General features: G+C 35.7%; 1 protein-coding gene across 1 annotated transcript in view; it reads left to right on the top strand.

Annotated features, from left to right (window-relative positions):
* Window positions 1-1520: 1520 nt before the first annotated feature.
* Window positions 1521-15966, top strand: part of ik (IK cytokine) — a 16278-nt gene continuing 1832 nt past the window's right edge. Inside the window, exons 1-18 of the mRNA XM_058758155.1 lie at window positions 1521-1662; window positions 3032-3098; window positions 4515-4607; window positions 5065-5124; window positions 5622-5789; window positions 6419-6533; window positions 6614-6684; window positions 6761-6807; window positions 7692-7855; window positions 10306-10414; window positions 11896-11935; window positions 12011-12236; window positions 12371-12389; window positions 13167-13245; window positions 15000-15080; window positions 15171-15228; window positions 15333-15421; window positions 15507-15615. Of these exons, the coding sequence (XP_058614138.1) occupies window positions 1647-1662; window positions 3032-3098; window positions 4515-4607; window positions 5065-5124; window positions 5622-5789; window positions 6419-6533; window positions 6614-6684; window positions 6761-6807; window positions 7692-7855; window positions 10306-10414; window positions 11896-11935; window positions 12011-12236; window positions 12371-12389; window positions 13167-13245; window positions 15000-15080; window positions 15171-15228; window positions 15333-15421; window positions 15507-15615 (1611 nt within the window). The 5' untranslated portion in view covers window positions 1521-1646. The remainder of the gene's footprint in view (window positions 1663-3031; window positions 3099-4514; window positions 4608-5064; window positions 5125-5621; window positions 5790-6418; window positions 6534-6613; window positions 6685-6760; window positions 6808-7691; window positions 7856-10305; window positions 10415-11895; window positions 11936-12010; window positions 12237-12370; window positions 12390-13166; window positions 13246-14999; window positions 15081-15170; window positions 15229-15332; window positions 15422-15506; window positions 15616-15966) is intronic.

The raw sequence follows: 15966 nt of genomic DNA, 5'->3' as shown, positions 1-15966 counted from the left end.
TCTGTGTCACTACACCACACGCACAAAACACAAACACACCCCAGTAGAATAATAAGTTTCAGTAACGGTGTTTTAGTGGACCGTTACACCAGTAGGTGGCGACAAATGACAAATTTTTATGAGGGAGTCATTGAATCATTCATTCAACTGATTCATTCAGGAATGCTTGGTGGTCTTAGGTTATTTGTAATGCCAGTTTTTGTTCAAAATTGAATAGCTGAGTCACTACTGACGTGTTAATAATGCAGTAAATCAAACAAAATGGACATGATGACTTGAATAAGACACAGCCAGCAAATGAGCCATGCTTGTAATGCTGTAAAACTGTTTTGAGTACTACCGTTTTTCCCACATTTGATTAAATCTTTGGCATAAAACTCTAAAACACAAAGCTCTTTAAATCGCTAGCCAAAACAAACACTGGATTCAAAGCGGTTTTATCTCGTTCCAAATTGTGTTTACATGAAGACGTCTACCCACCAACAACACGGATGTGAACTGCTGTAAATATCCCTGCATATCCCTTGTGTTTTGTATGTGTAACATTTCCCACATCCAACAGGAGATTTGTTTTAGGGGCATACATGATAAATAAATAAACAAACATATACACCCATATCTGAGTCTAACATATTAAACATATTTGGTATCTTCCAGTTACCACAGAAAATGATTTCCGTGGTCATTATTTAAATACACAGTTTCATAATTATGGCCACAAGATGTCTTGAGAATAAGACTGGGATGGATGCTATATGCAAGGACTCTATAAACGGATGCAAAGCATGTTTCAAACTGCAATCACATCATAAACAGAAGTTCTATGGAAGCATATGTAGCAATATTGCAAGTTGCAAAGTAAAATGTAAACGTATTACCCAAACTGATGAGATATGTTTAACATGTCGAAGCAAAAATAGTTGCAAAATTATCATTTAGAAGTTTTTTTTCTTAAATGCATCGAACAGGACTTTTGGGATTGCATTTTGATTAAAATATGATGAATGTAGCAAAAAACTGTGGATTTCAAAATGCATTCTTAGGCAAAGGTATTAATGATTAAAAGCATTACCAGAAATAGATGGATGTTTACAATGTGTTAATGCCAAAAGATTCATTTATTTATTTATTTTTAAATGCATTGACACTCGCACTTAAAGGGTGATTTTTTCATTACATATATATATATATATATATATATATATATATATATATATATACCTTTGTATTATAATACCATGGAATTAAATTATAGAAAACATTTTTTTTTTGTAATAAAGGATTTTGTTCTTTAGCTGTTGGAGCAAATTTAAAACAATATTTGGTGCCAAATAACATTTTAATAGTCTCCAATTTTTATAGCAGTTTATATATATATATATATATATATATATATATATATATATATATATATATATATATATATATATATATATATAAAATAAAATAAAATTATATATTGCTTCCAAATAAGTTAAACATACCTTGTTGAGTTGTGATGGCAGAACAAGGCTCTCATCCAGATCAACAGGCGGCGCTGTCGCGACTGGCGACTAATGAAAACAAGCGGAAGTGACGTCAGCAGACGTGCTGTCAACATTAAAGTGCGTCGAGTCGTGTTTTAGAGAGGCTCGACTAATTTCATCATGCCTGAACGCGAATGTAAGTATTACATATCTTTTAATAAATGTTTATGCTGTGTGTGGGTAGAGTCATATATGAGAATATGCCCCGTTATGTACCGTTACCGTTTGAATAACACAGTGCGACGCGATGCAGTTATTGTGCGCAGACTTCAGAGATAATGTGTAGAATTTACTCGTTAAAGAAATACTTGAGATGTACGAGACGATTGTTTTGGTGCAAATGAGTAACGCATTAACATAGATACAGCAAAACTGCAGCTAGTAACGTTAATAGTTACCGTTATTTGGGGCAAAGACGAAAAGGGCCACCAAAACAATAAACGCTATCCAGCTTTACAATAAACCGCTTTATATTTTGCTTTAGAATGTGTTCTGTGTGAGTTAATTTAATATTATCAGTAATGACAATATTACAGAATGCACATTTTACACCCACTGTAATGTCATTCAACGTAACAATAGTTCATATACCAAAAAATCTTGTCAGGCTTATTTACAGTAAAAGACTGTATTTAAGGATCACAGTGAAGCCCCCCGAAACTAATTAATTGTACTTTTAAATCTAAACCAATGTCCTTCAAACCACAAGATTCATTTTAAATATGAACATTTAAATGTAATAATATTTAGTATGATCACTTTTTTCATATATATTTTAATAAGTACAAGTCAGTATAATCATGTTGTTTAATTTTTACGTAAATATTAGTGCTGGGCAACAATTAATGGCATCCAAAATAAAAGTTTTTGTTTATATATGTGTGTGTACTGTGTATATTTATTATGTATGTATAAAGAGACACACACGTGCAGTATATATTTATATTAATATATGTAAATATATTTAATATATGAATTTTCTTAACTATATACATGCATGTATTATGATATTATGCACACAAAAATGTTTATTTTGGATGCGATTAATCGTCGCCCAGCACTATATCTGTTATGCTGATTGAATTATTTCACCCATATTTTGACCATTTATTTTCACTAAAGTTGCTTTAAACATTCAGGTAGACACTTAACTTGCATTTAACATGCTTTCTATGTATATAAAATCACTTTTGTACATTTAGTTTGAAGCGGACATAAAATGGGACGTCTTGTCTCTGACTCGTTTACAATAGTGCAAAGTGGAGCAGCAGTAATGGGACTCGAGTGCAGATTGATGAAGTCTTCAGAAAGCATGAGAATGAGATGAAATATCAGATGAGAGCAGCAAAATAAAGTCCATGTTTTTGGACATCATTTGGAGGAGTTCACGTGTATCTTTGGGGCGATGAACAATTATTTTACCACATTAATACTCACTGTAGTGTGATGATGTGTATTTTATGGCTGATCCTCATGCCGTGTGTGTTTGTGTATGTCTCTTCCAGCTGATGTTTACTCCAATCCTCTGGCTCCGGACGGCCATGAGGTGGAGGACCACCGGTCAGCGCTTCAGTAAGTGCTCTTCACCATCACTTCATCTCAGTATAATGTGCTGATGACCACCTCACACGACCGTTATAATGATAGATCAACTTTGGCTGGTGGGCAACATGGTTTCTGGTCATAAAAAGTCCCCTGTGTGCATTTTAAAGCCTTTAATATTGTTTTAAATCGGAGCATAAAGTTGTGGAATTAAATGTTGCATTCATTGCAAAATAATGAATATCTTCCTCTATATTTTTGTTTTCCAATACAAACATCTAAACGTCCTTAAATCCGGATTGAGATTTTTGAGATGCAAATATGAAAAGTCTTGAAAATTTGAACTAAATAAACTAATTTCTGTCAGTGAGGAATGAAAACTTGTTTTCCCTTTGAATTAAGGTGTATTTTATTGTTTTTCCTCTGAGCCTGTTGGCAGATATTTGTTCTTACTTTAATCATAAACTCACTTCATTTTGATCAGTTTCTATGGAAGCCCGTTTCCGCTACTGAATAAAAAATAAAAAAGGTTATTGCGACTTTTTTTTCCTCGCAATTGACTTTTTTTCTCGCAATTCTGACTTTATAACTCGCAATTGCGAGTTTATCTCAGAATTGTGAGGAAAAAAGGCAGAATTGTGAGAAAAAAGTCAGAATTGTGAGAAAAAAGTCGGAATTGTGAGGAAAAAAAAGTCGGAATTGAGGAAAAAAAAGTTGGAATTGCGAGTTTATATCACGCAATTCTGTGAAGAGAAAAAAAAAAAATCGCAAAAATAACCATTTTTATTCAGTGGCGAAAACGGGCTTCCATAAGTTTCACAGTATACAAGATGACTTCTATCATTTTGCTTCTCAAGTAAATGCATCTTGATTTAAGAGTCTTTAAAACGTATCTGTTTTCTAGTGGTTTGGAGCGGAGCTAATCAAGGCTTTTTTTATATACATATTGTGTTCGCTTCAATTTATTCTCAAATTTGTTTTATTTAGTATTAAAAAGGTCTTAAAGGAGTAGTTCACTTTCAGAACGAAAATGTACAGATAATGTACTCACCCCCTTGTCATCTAAGATGTTCATGTCTGTCTTTCTTCAATCGTCAAGAAATTGTTTTTTGAGCAAAACATTTTAGGATTTCTCTCCATATAATGGACTTCTACGGTGCTCGCGAGTTTGAACTTAAATTTTTGTTCTGGAAGTGAACTACTCCTTTAAAGACTTTCCCGTCATTAAACCTGCAGGAACCCTTTGATAAATACAGTGATGTGAATGTTCACTGCAGAAAAATCATGCTAGTGTTAAATCTATAGCTTTATTAATATGTGACGAGTGAAACCTCAGCGGTGACCGTTATTCAAGAGCAGATGCAGTTGTTTTTGTTGCAGTGCATTAAAATGTTAGCTCTAGGTTTGACTATTTTCGTTCTTCAGTCGTCTGTTCTTGATCCTCAGATCCAAGCTGACCAATGATGACTTCAGGAAGCTTCTGATGACCCCGAGATCTACGCCGTCCTCGGCTCCACCCTCCAAAACACGCCACCATGAGTACTTTGACTTGCTTTTTAATACTCGTCTACGATCTTTCTTTGATCATACGTACACTAAGGGGTTGCACGCTTGTCAAAACCTAAGTCACTTGAGTACTTTGTTGCCATTTAAGACACGAAAACGTATCGTTCATATCAAACGGTATTTATTAATTGATAGCCCAATGTTTGCAATAGTTACATCTCTAGAATGTCATGTTAAAACAAGAATTATCTCTCTTTTTATTTAACATGTAACATTGTAACCTTAACATACACGTTTGACGTTGAAAAATATGTGCACGCGTATTAATACAATTTATTTTAACAGTTTTGCCAACTTGAACATGAATCTATGTCTTAATTCACGCTCAAATACTCGATAGCTTCTGCCAGCGGTTTCTCGTGGGTAAAGTAGTTTCCATGATCACAGTCTGACAAGTCAGTTTGACTTCTTGTTGTGATGAATTTCCCAGGATGCCACGGGAATATAATGAGGATGAGGATCCTGCGGCTCGCAGGCGTAAGAAAAAAAGGTGAGTTGAGGAACCGTGATGAATAAATCATCCTATGTTACTACTGCTGCTGTTGTCTCTCTTCTGCACATATTTACACGTTTCTGATGACTTTATTCACTGCGGATCAAATGGCATTTAACTTTTTCACATTTGAAATTAGCTGCAATGCTCATATTTAGAGAAAACGGAGTATGAATCCTGCAGTAACTAGAAAATTTGCACTAAAACCTTGCACTGTTCCTTGCAGAATACACAGAATATTTATGTTTATACTGTATTCATCTGGAAAGTTAATTGGCACTTTCCCCATGCATTATTGCATTCTATACTAAAATGTGTGAAATTTGTCTTGTAAGAATTCCATAGCGCTTTGAGCTTTTTTACAAATGTGGTAAAGCCAAACACAACATTTTTGTTATTTTAGAATGATTTTTATTTGTCGTAATATGATGTGATGCACACAAAAACAGGTTTTGATTGTTTCTCTCTGTTACGGTTTACGCTTGTGTCTGAAGTTACTACGCTAAACTGCGGCAGCAGGAGATGGAGCGAGAGCGCGAGCTGGCGGAGAAATACCGCGACCGTGCTCGAGAAAGACGTGACGGTGTTAATAAAGACTACGAGGAGACGGAGCTCATCAGCACTACGGCCAACTATCGAGCCGTGGGACCCACTGCGGAGGCGTGAGTGTCCTCTGCCATTTGTGCCTTTCATTTCATATCATTTATTTGTTACTGTATGTAATGCAGAATTACAGCAGTGGCCAAAATGATTAGAACAGTAGTATTTTCAGCAGCTAAAAATGGTTTAAAGTCCGTTATTTCTATCTTTTGCTGTACATTTCCAAACACTCATTTTGCCGTTAATTGTAATAATTAGAGATCAAACAGAACAAACTGAGACTAAATCCAGAAGAACTGTGTCTTCAAGAAAGCTACAGTGCTGTTAACAGTTTTAGGCACTTGTGTAAAATGAGGATGCTGTCAAAAATAATGTCATGAATAGATTTTCTTGATCAATTAACTTCTATTAACTAAACTAAATCAACATTTGTTGTGAGCATCCTTTGTGTTTAAAGCAGCTTTTGTCCTCGCTGCACTTGAGCAGAGTTTCTCAGGAGCTTTGCAGGCAGCTTTCTTGAAGCGTCTTGAGACACAGTTCTTCTGGATTTAGTCTCAGTTTGTATCGATTGTGTATATTTTAGTTTTATTATTTGGGGTCCTTTCATACCTTTTTTGTCCTCCTTTTTTATTGCAAACTAGTTAAAGGTTTTTTTTTGTGTGCATTTTGTTGTGTTTCTTTTGCTGAACAGGGACAAATCGGCCGCAGAGAAAAGGCGTCAGCTGATCCAGGAGTCTAAGTTCTTGGGTGGTGATATGGAGCATACTCACTTGGTGAAGGGTCTGGATTTCGCTCTGCTACAGAAGGTACGACAGCAAAGCCACTGTACGACAATCATACAGCTGCCACATACTGGCTTTTGTTCACTCTAATGTTTTGATTCCAGGTCAGAGCTGAAATCACTAGCAAGGAGCGAGAAGAGGAGGACATGATTGAGAAAGTGCAGAAGGAAGTCAAGTATGTGCCAAAAAAATCATATGTGTGTTCATTTGATCCAGTTCAGAGTATCTTTCAACATGTTTGTGTTTGACAGGAAAGATGAAGATCCAGAGCAGAAGATTGAGTTCAAGACTCGCCTGGGTGAGTTCAGTGTTCATCTCAGCGTGTGTGTTTAAAGACTGCTTGAGGAAATTAATGCAATAAACGGGCTGGGTGAGGTAGCTAAAAAGTGTATATCTAAATATTGTGGAGATGTTTAATATATATCTTAACATTTTTGCATTTGCACTTGGAAAATGTAAAAATCAGCAATTAAAAAATAATCTAGACAGTGATTGCTTACTGACTTTTTTTTTTTTACTAAATGAACACAAAAGGAGCATTTTAAAATGTAAAGACATGCATGTAAAGCAATGAAACACTTTGCACATCACATAGAACAAGTTATTTTGTCCCATCCACTGTCAAAAATTCACATTCCCGCATTTAAATACAGTTGCCATTCTAGAAACTTTACAGTGTGTTTAGTAGTTGCATGGAAAAATAAGTTTTATTTAAACTGTGAGTGGGTTATAAACAGAAAGCAAGCAAAGCACACTCTCTTCATAGTCACTGAAGCTGTCACTGAGTTTTGCCTTCTTTCAGAAACAAATCAACAAAGTTGTCTGTACTGTGCAATGAATCTCTTATTTACGTTGCACAAAATGCATCTGAAAGTAGCACCTGTCAGCTGTGACTTATCGAACGGAAAAGGGGGATAACGCTGGATTGCTGTATTTACAAGCTAAGCTTTTAACATTAGCACAATATGCACAATATTCCCGTTTTATATCGTCAGCAGAATAACCATGATAATAAAGCTAATATTCAATGTATTACCCAGTGCAGAAAATGGAAACAAATGCAGTAGGGTACCATCAGTGCCTAAACCCATGATTTGTAAATAAATTCCACTTGTTTTTGATGTTGTGTGAGTGTTGTTTAAGCTCACGCTCTTCTGTTCTGTGTGCTGTTGTGCTCTTCAGGACGGAACATCTATCGTATCCTGTTCAAGGGTCGTCAGCTGGAGCGTAACGAGCTTTTCCTGCCGGGCCGCATGGCGTATGTGGTGGACCTGGAAGACGAGTATGCAGACACCGACATCCCGACCACCCTGATCCGCAGCAAAGCCGACTGCCCCACCATGGAGGTACAGAGACCAAACCCTGACATTACCTTTGACTTTCACCTTTTCATTTTTGGGTGAATAATTCCATTGTCATTGTAATGTCTTCATAAGCCGTAGTATTTTGAGGATAAAATGGGATGCAGACTACAGATAGTACTGCATCTATTTTACTCTCTTTTTACTTCTCTCATAGATACATGCACGTCATAGTGAATATATGGCTCAAAATCTGAAAAGGGGTGATTAAACAAAGTCATGCAAAAAAATTATCATTAAGTAATTTTGGCTTTTCAAAACGGTTAAATTGATTCAGCTGTTGCAGATTTGTGGACTTTTGAAAATCAAGTTTTGATTGTGTTTATTGTCTCATAACAAATATCTTCTATTTAAATTAAAATGCGGATTCTGTTCTAAAAGTAAAAAAAGAACTCTTTAAAGCTGTTAGAGCTTTTAAACCTCATTTCCACCTGTATTTAGTATTGACCACAAAAAAGTCATGTCAACTATAGTTTCATGTTATTCAGGGTAGGGCTGCTCGATTATGGCAAAAATCATAATCACGATTATGGATGGCTCAATAACATAATTTTGGCTTCGGTACGATACCAGAATGTAATACCTCAGTATCGATACTAAGTCGATACCATAGGTGACAAATAACCAGCCTCAAAAGATAAGTGAACTGAAAACAATTTTATTAAAATAATAATAATAAAAACAGATTCCTATCTTAATACCTTTGTATCAAACTGTAACAAAAAAACCTACCAGGAACATAGGCTACATTTTGACTGAGTTTTGAAGAAAAAAAATACAACTGAAGTAACGTAATTTAATGCAACAAATGTTGCTTTATTGTAAAGTCTTATTCTAACAGTCAAAGTAATATTCAAAATCACGTTATCCTCTCTCTCTCTCAGATTGTTTTCAGATTTCAGCCTTGGATAGCCAAAGAAAAAGCATTAAATATAAATCTCACTCTCTCGGCTGCTTCATATTAGCGGTCGGCAGTGCGGCAGAAACATTCCCTTCATATTATTGATACTAAAATTAATATAGAAAAACTCTTGCTTAATTCAATTAATATTCGATTGTATAAAATGCAAGTGCATATATTATGTGATTAAAACTTCACTGGTTCTAGCGTGTCACACACGCACATTTGAGCTTACTGTATCACATCTGTATGTGCGTTGATCAATTAAAAGTTAAAATTAAATCTGAATTATGAATGATGCACTCACCTGTCGATCTCTTAATTCTCTGAAAAGATCAGGATGAGCAAGCGACAAATGCTTAAAAAGGTTTGATGTGTTGCCTCCTCCTGTGGCAACGCAAAATTATGATATCGTACCGTTTGAAATATAATACATACTGGTATTTTTCCAGTACCGGTATACCGCGCATCCCTAATCACGATTATGAGTGGGCCATATGACCAAAACTTTATGTGAGTGATTTATTTAAAGACAGTGATGTATATATTTTCGGTAAATAAGGTTGCTATGACATCTGCATTTTAGAGACCAGTGCAATTTCACAATTCTCAACACCACAGCAGAGTATCAGGGTAACTGATATTAATAACATACAAAAAAAGTCCTCAAAAATATTGAAAATAATTGAACTGTCAGTAATAAAAAAAGCAAAGGACAAATGCAAGAGAATAAAAAGATCAAATGAAACAAACTGTGCTTTAAGGTTTTTTTGTGCAAGTCTCAAGTATTCAGTTAACAGAAATGAATAATCAAATGTAAAATAAAACAGCATAGTCTTAACTGTAAGAATTATACTTTCTTTGTTTCTTATTAAAGCTAGAAAAGTTCTTCACTCGAGCAGTTTTTTTTTTTTTTTGTCTTTTGTTGTTTGATTAATATTAAGCAGAAATATAGCTCACTGTCACTTTAAGAGCCGCACAGATCCAATTTACTCTTACACACGTATTTTAATTCTCAACTGTTTGTTCATTTATTACATGACCGAAGAAGGTTTATGTGAATAATCAATCACTAAGCGCCGCATTTTGACACATTTTTGCGTATATTTTAGCATTTAGGTGCGCACCTTGAGCTAAAAGTTGTCTGTTCGTCTCTGAGCGCATCACAGAAATCCTCCAAAGCGCAAGTTCTCCTTAGCACTTTTAAAAACATGAATAAATCGAATACACTTCAATAAATCAAGCACATCCCATTTTGCAAAAGTCCCGTTACATGATTTTACTGATTTGCATGTGAAATTGGGCTTTTATGGAGGAATGAAAGCGTAATAATCGTTTTATCTCAATTATTGGATTTTCATAATCGAGGCCGAAATTGAAACTCTTTTTCGATTAATTGCACAGCCCTAATTTAGGGCTGCAACATGAAAAGAAAAAAGGTGCATTGTGGTTTCCGGTGAGGTTTGCATGATCAGACTGCACTCACATTTTCTGATTTTTAAAGTCTTGTCAAACTGCTGTTTTTGTTCCTCAGGCTCAGACGACGCTCACCACTAACGACATAGTCATCAGCAAACTGACGCAGATCCTGTCGTACCTGAGGCAGGGCACCCGCAACAAGAAACTCAAGAAGAAGGACAAGGGTAGTTTTCCCTGCGCCGGTCCGGTGCTGTGTTCATTAGAGACCAGCTTTTTGAGTCTGTTTTGTTATGATGTACTTGAAGTTTAAGTCAAGATAAGTTATACTTATAGCACTTTAAATCACTGAAACAAGACTATAATCCATGTGCCTTTTCACATTCCTGGAGTTTTCAGAAGCGGAAGTCATCATACTTGGGCAAACACAGAAAATGAACAAAATGAAGTGAGTTTGTTTAAAACAAGGACTATTATCTGTCAGTGGGGAATGAAAACTTGTTTTCCCTTTGAATTAAGTAGATTTTTCTAAGCCTGTTGGCAGATATTTGTTCTTGTTTTAATCATAAACTCTTTTGATCAGTTTTACAGAAAACAAGACTTCTTACGTGATTTTGCTTCTCAAGTAAATGTATCTTAAATTAAGAATCTTTAGATATTTGCACTGGAAACAAGACCAAAGCACTACAGAAAAGCATTGTTTTTTTGCAGTGTGATCAGAAGTTACAGTAAAAGTGATTTCTATATCAGCCTAGTGGTTTGGAGCAGAGCTATTCAAAGTTTAAGCTATTTTTTGTAAAGTGAATTAAGTAATGGAGATCTGTTGTATTTTCAAACATTGAAGTGTTGCTAATACGACACATTGGGCCTCATTTACGAAACGAACGAACGACAGAAAAGTGGGCGTACGGTCGTTTCAATGCAAAACTTGGAATTTATCAATATGGACACAATCAAATCCCACATCTGGTCTCCGCTCGTGTACGTAAGTTTTTTTTATTTTTTTAGCCTGAACTTACAGGTTTGGTTTCTCTGTGTCGTAAACTCTAGGGGCGAGGCTTCTAAACCGGGGTGTTTTTAGGGGCGTGATATTCAAACGACGATTGTTTTCTGCCACCACATTTATCAACGTGAGATCATTCGTACGATGAGATTGGCGGCATACGAATGTTTCATGAATCACGCGTGAACTCTGTCATAAGCTGATTTGTGCACACGGATCTGCGCTCGTTTCTACTTTAGATTGATAAATGAGGCCCATTGTGTTCCTTAAATTTTCTTTACTTGGTTTTAAAAAGGTCTTTAAAAAGTCTCACATTTACCTTCATAAACCCTCCAAAAACCCTGTATAATTTTTGTCCCTATTTGCTCCAATAGCAAACAATCCAAAATAGTATTGAAAGGTATTTCAATGACCTTCCAAATGAGAAAAAAATCAAGAGATTGGTTACATTGTTTAGAAGAGAGGCAGTCACACTCATGCAGCAGTGTTAACTCGTTTTGGGTAATTTAATATCAGGGTAATATAACACCAGGTCTATATGCACATTACATCTTTAAAAATGAAAATATAAAAAAACTTACTATATCTACCATGGTAATAACTGTGGAAATGCATCATCAAAAGGGTTTGAAGAGTCCATGATGTAACTCGTGCCCATCCTTAGTGTTTGTAAATGCTAAACTTTAGTGTTTTATCTGTTTTCAGGGCGTCTGGATGAGAAGAAGGCACCAGAGGCAGACATAAGGTGAGTTCACACACACAATCAAATGGTTCAAGTTTATGATCTGAACAGAAATTGCTAACATTTGTGTGTTTGCAGCATCTTTGACGACATCGGTGATTACACACCCTCCACCTCCAAGAGCATCAGAGACAAAGAGAAGGAGCGCTACCGTGAGCGAGAGAGGGAGAAAGATCGAGATCGAGAGAGGGAGAGAGAGCGAGAGAGGGAAAGGGAGAGAGAGAGAGAAAGAGAGCGAGAGCGAGATCGTGACGAGGAGAAAAGACGACACAGTTACTTTGAAAAACCCCGAGCTGATGACGAGGTCAGGTGATCAGTGCTGTGTGTGTCTTTACGTGAAAATGATTCTCATTGCCTCTGACTATTTGTGCAAAATTTAAGAATATCACTAATAGTTATAATACGTCTAATGTATATAAAATATTTCTGTCTCTTCAGGTCATGGACATTGATAAAGGTAAATGTTCACAATCTTCCTATTTCTCATACTCTCGGCACTTTTTGGAATGCAGCGTTTCCACATGAAAATAGTTTGGGGGAAAATAATTTTATTTTTTAAATTTAAATTTGAATTCAATGCATAATATAATTACATGTTAATTGCAATAATATGAAAACGAGATAAATATTAAATGCAATTAGCTGAGCTTAAGAGCGCCTTTCTTAACCCACTTAAGTCTAAGTAATTTCATAATTATTTATCTTGTCCTGTCTTTAAAGTATGGTTAAAGTATACTGCCAAATGTACTTACAAGCTATTATGGGAAATTAAAACATACTTTAACGTAATTTCTATTGAATGCTGGTTTGTTGTATATTTAAATATATTTGTAATGATGATGTTACGATGTATTGCATTTAGAATATGTTAACTTTAAATGTAATGTCAAATAACACTAAAGGTAAAATTATATGTGGACAACTTTAAAGCATGTCAAAGATTATTAAAATGTACTTCTAAAACAAACATTTTTTAATTTGGTATTATACACTCAATTGCACAAACAAGAAAAATAATCATGAAAGTGTACTCTATTCAAGTACACTTAAGTGTACTTATCTGTGAATGCAGATTTTTCTTAAAATAAACTGAAGATTTGAAGTACATTAGGCACACTTATTTATCATTAAGCACACTTCTTTATCGCAATGGTATTCAAAGAAATGCTGTCAGACCTGCATTTGAATGCTAAAGTCCTGTGCTATATTTAAGTGCTGTGATGGTCTCTTACAGGTCCAGGCTCTGTGAAGGACCAGATCAAGCTAATCAATGAGAAGTTTGCTGGATCCGCTCATTTGCAGGGCCAGGAAGCATATCCTTCACGTGCAGCATTCACGTTCTGAGACTGAAAATCAATGAATTCAAATGTAGATTTACACACTATTGCATATAGTCTATAGTAGGGCTGCCCCCAATTAAAGATTCTTCTAGTCTGCTCATTTAAGCCATTAGTCGACTAATCACACTTTTATATTAATTTAATTTACCGTATTGTCCCGAATATAAGACGACCCTGATTATAAGACGACCCCCCTTTTTCCAGATGTACCTTTTGGAAAAAGGCTCTCAGTAAAACACATTTTTTCTTAAATTATTTTCAAATTGCATATTTTTCCTATTTTAATTTTTGTTTTGTTAAAAGTATGGTAAATACTGGTAAAATGTACACTTGGACATTGAAAAATATACACTTTTTGATATACCATTGAAATAACAGGTAGACCATCTGAATTATATAACATTTAGGCTGTCCATCTCAGAGTAGCCTACCGAAATTTTATTATCAGTAGAAGTGAAATCTTATCGTAGTCTTCAAATCTGGGTACTGTATTATGTTTTTAAATCACTTACAGAGGAAGTTTGTTCCCATCAGACTAACATGACAGTCACGACTCGTGCCGCTGTAAGCTTTTCTTTTTCTTTTGTTTTCACTCGCGATCTTTACAACACGCATTACATTACATATTTCATGGCACACTCGTTTTAATGCGTTTTTGGCGCCACCTATTGTTGTGGGTGTATTACTGACATGTCAAAGTCTAGACCCCGAATATAAGACGGCCATGTTTTTTCAGATGTATTTCCAAGAAAAAAACATTGTCTTATATTCGGGTCAATACGGTAATTACCTAAATATGTAATGAGACTATGAATGTGTCTGAAAAAAACAGCTAGGAGATATTTTAATTATTTATTAATAAACTAATGTTTTCTTAGTCCGTGTCGGCTGCATCTCCGCAGTACAGTAATGCGCCTTCAGACAGAAATGCACCTTTCATATGGATTACATAATCAGAGTGTTTTCGCTTTGAATTGTTTCATTTTAAAGTAGACATTTCAAGCTTTCTGTAGATATATATTATGTCTGTGAGACAAGTATCCTACATGCTGAGCTTCGATTCATTTTTGTGACGCGCTCCAACGCATCCTGTTTGATTAATTTATTTTACAAAAGCACAAGGTTTTGTTGATATTGTGAGCAAAAAGTAATGCAAAAGTAATGTAACACATTTACGTTCCAGAATAGGGAATAATGCTATATTGTAATACATTACTTTTAAAAATAACTTTCCCCAACACTCGAATGATGCGTTACTCTTATCTGTATGAGTAGAAATGGTGGTGTATTTTAAGTTGTTCCCACTGTTATTAGGAAAAAATGCATGTGATGGCGCCAGCGTCTCCATGTCATGCAGTATCGCACTAATACCTTACACACTCGGCACAAACACTCAGATATTCGCATAATAGTGCACATTTATCTAGGTTAATGTTAAGGTGAGTGGACGTGTAAAGTTGCCGCTACTTGTATATTTAAATTTCAAACGATAAGCCATATTTGAGGTCAACGAATGTTTGGATTTCCTGCCCGATATACCTACTGTATTTAACACAAGTAGCAGCCTTTTTTTCTGTTTAACCAACTATCAAAATTTTGGTCGATTATTAAGGGAGCAGCTCTAGTGTGTACGTTAATGACATCAAGTTCCAATTCCAAATGATGAAATGGCTTGTTAAATGCTTATGCTCTAGTGTTGTTGAGTTTGTTTCTTTAACCGTGAGCACTGGAAGCCGACGTGAAGAGAAGAAGCATCTTGGAGATTTCTTTGGGATGTCAAACAGTTACGCCGAGTGCTACCCTGCCACGTGAGTTACGCCGCCGTGTCTTATTCTGTCATGTACAGTTGAGGATGCTGATGATGTTGAGTTTGGGAATGTGTTGCTTCTCTGTTGTAGAATGGATGATCTGGCTGTGGACAGTGATGAGGAGGTGGACTACAGCAAGATGGACCAGGCATGAGTGATTTTGAGTTGTATTGGAGAAATGTCTCCGTGTGTCTCTGGTCAGGCGTGTTCACGTGTGTGTGTGTGTGTGTGTGTGTGTGTGTCTGTCTCTAGGGTAATAAGAAGGGTCCTTTGGGCCGCTGGGACTTTGACACGCAAGAGGAGTACAGCGACTACATGAACAACAAGGAGGCGCTTCCCAAGTAACACAGACTCTGTTTTTCACCCGTTTACATCGGTTTGAGGTTGTGTGTTCACTTTAATCATGATGATAATTTTGTTCTGTAGGGCTGCCTTCCAGTATGGCATCAAAATGTCTGAGGGCCGAAAGACTCGCCGCTTTAAAGAAACCAACGAGAAGGCTGAGCTAGACCGACAGTGGAAGAAAATCAGCGCTGTGAGTTTACAGGCTGACTCACTTTGCCAAAAAACAAATAAAAACTTGTCTTGCAAGTTCAAAAGCATGCACTGCATGATGAAGTTTATTAGAATGCAGTTTGAATGACTATAATTCAAGTTATGAAAGCAAAAAATTCAGAGGTTTTTTTTTTTTTCCTAAGATGTGATAAAGTTTAGTAATAACGCACAAGCAATTAAATTCCTAAATATTAGCGCACGAGTTACCGCAAATGTAGTATTGATTTTATATAACAGGTTAACAATCAATAAGTTAATATTGAGTGTGTTACATTTTAGACACAATACTGTCTTGTTTTCTGTTTGGCCGATGAAAAAGGTTCCAAACATA

The sequence above is a fragment of the Onychostoma macrolepis genome, chromosome 21 (genome assembly GCF_012432095.1).
Source record: "Onychostoma macrolepis isolate SWU-2019 chromosome 21, ASM1243209v1, whole genome shotgun sequence".
In the NCBI taxonomy this organism is placed as follows: Eukaryota; Metazoa; Chordata; class Actinopteri; order Cypriniformes; family Cyprinidae; genus Onychostoma; species Onychostoma macrolepis.
Note: the sequence above shows the minus strand (reverse complement) of the source record. Positions and strands in the feature narration are given on the sequence as shown.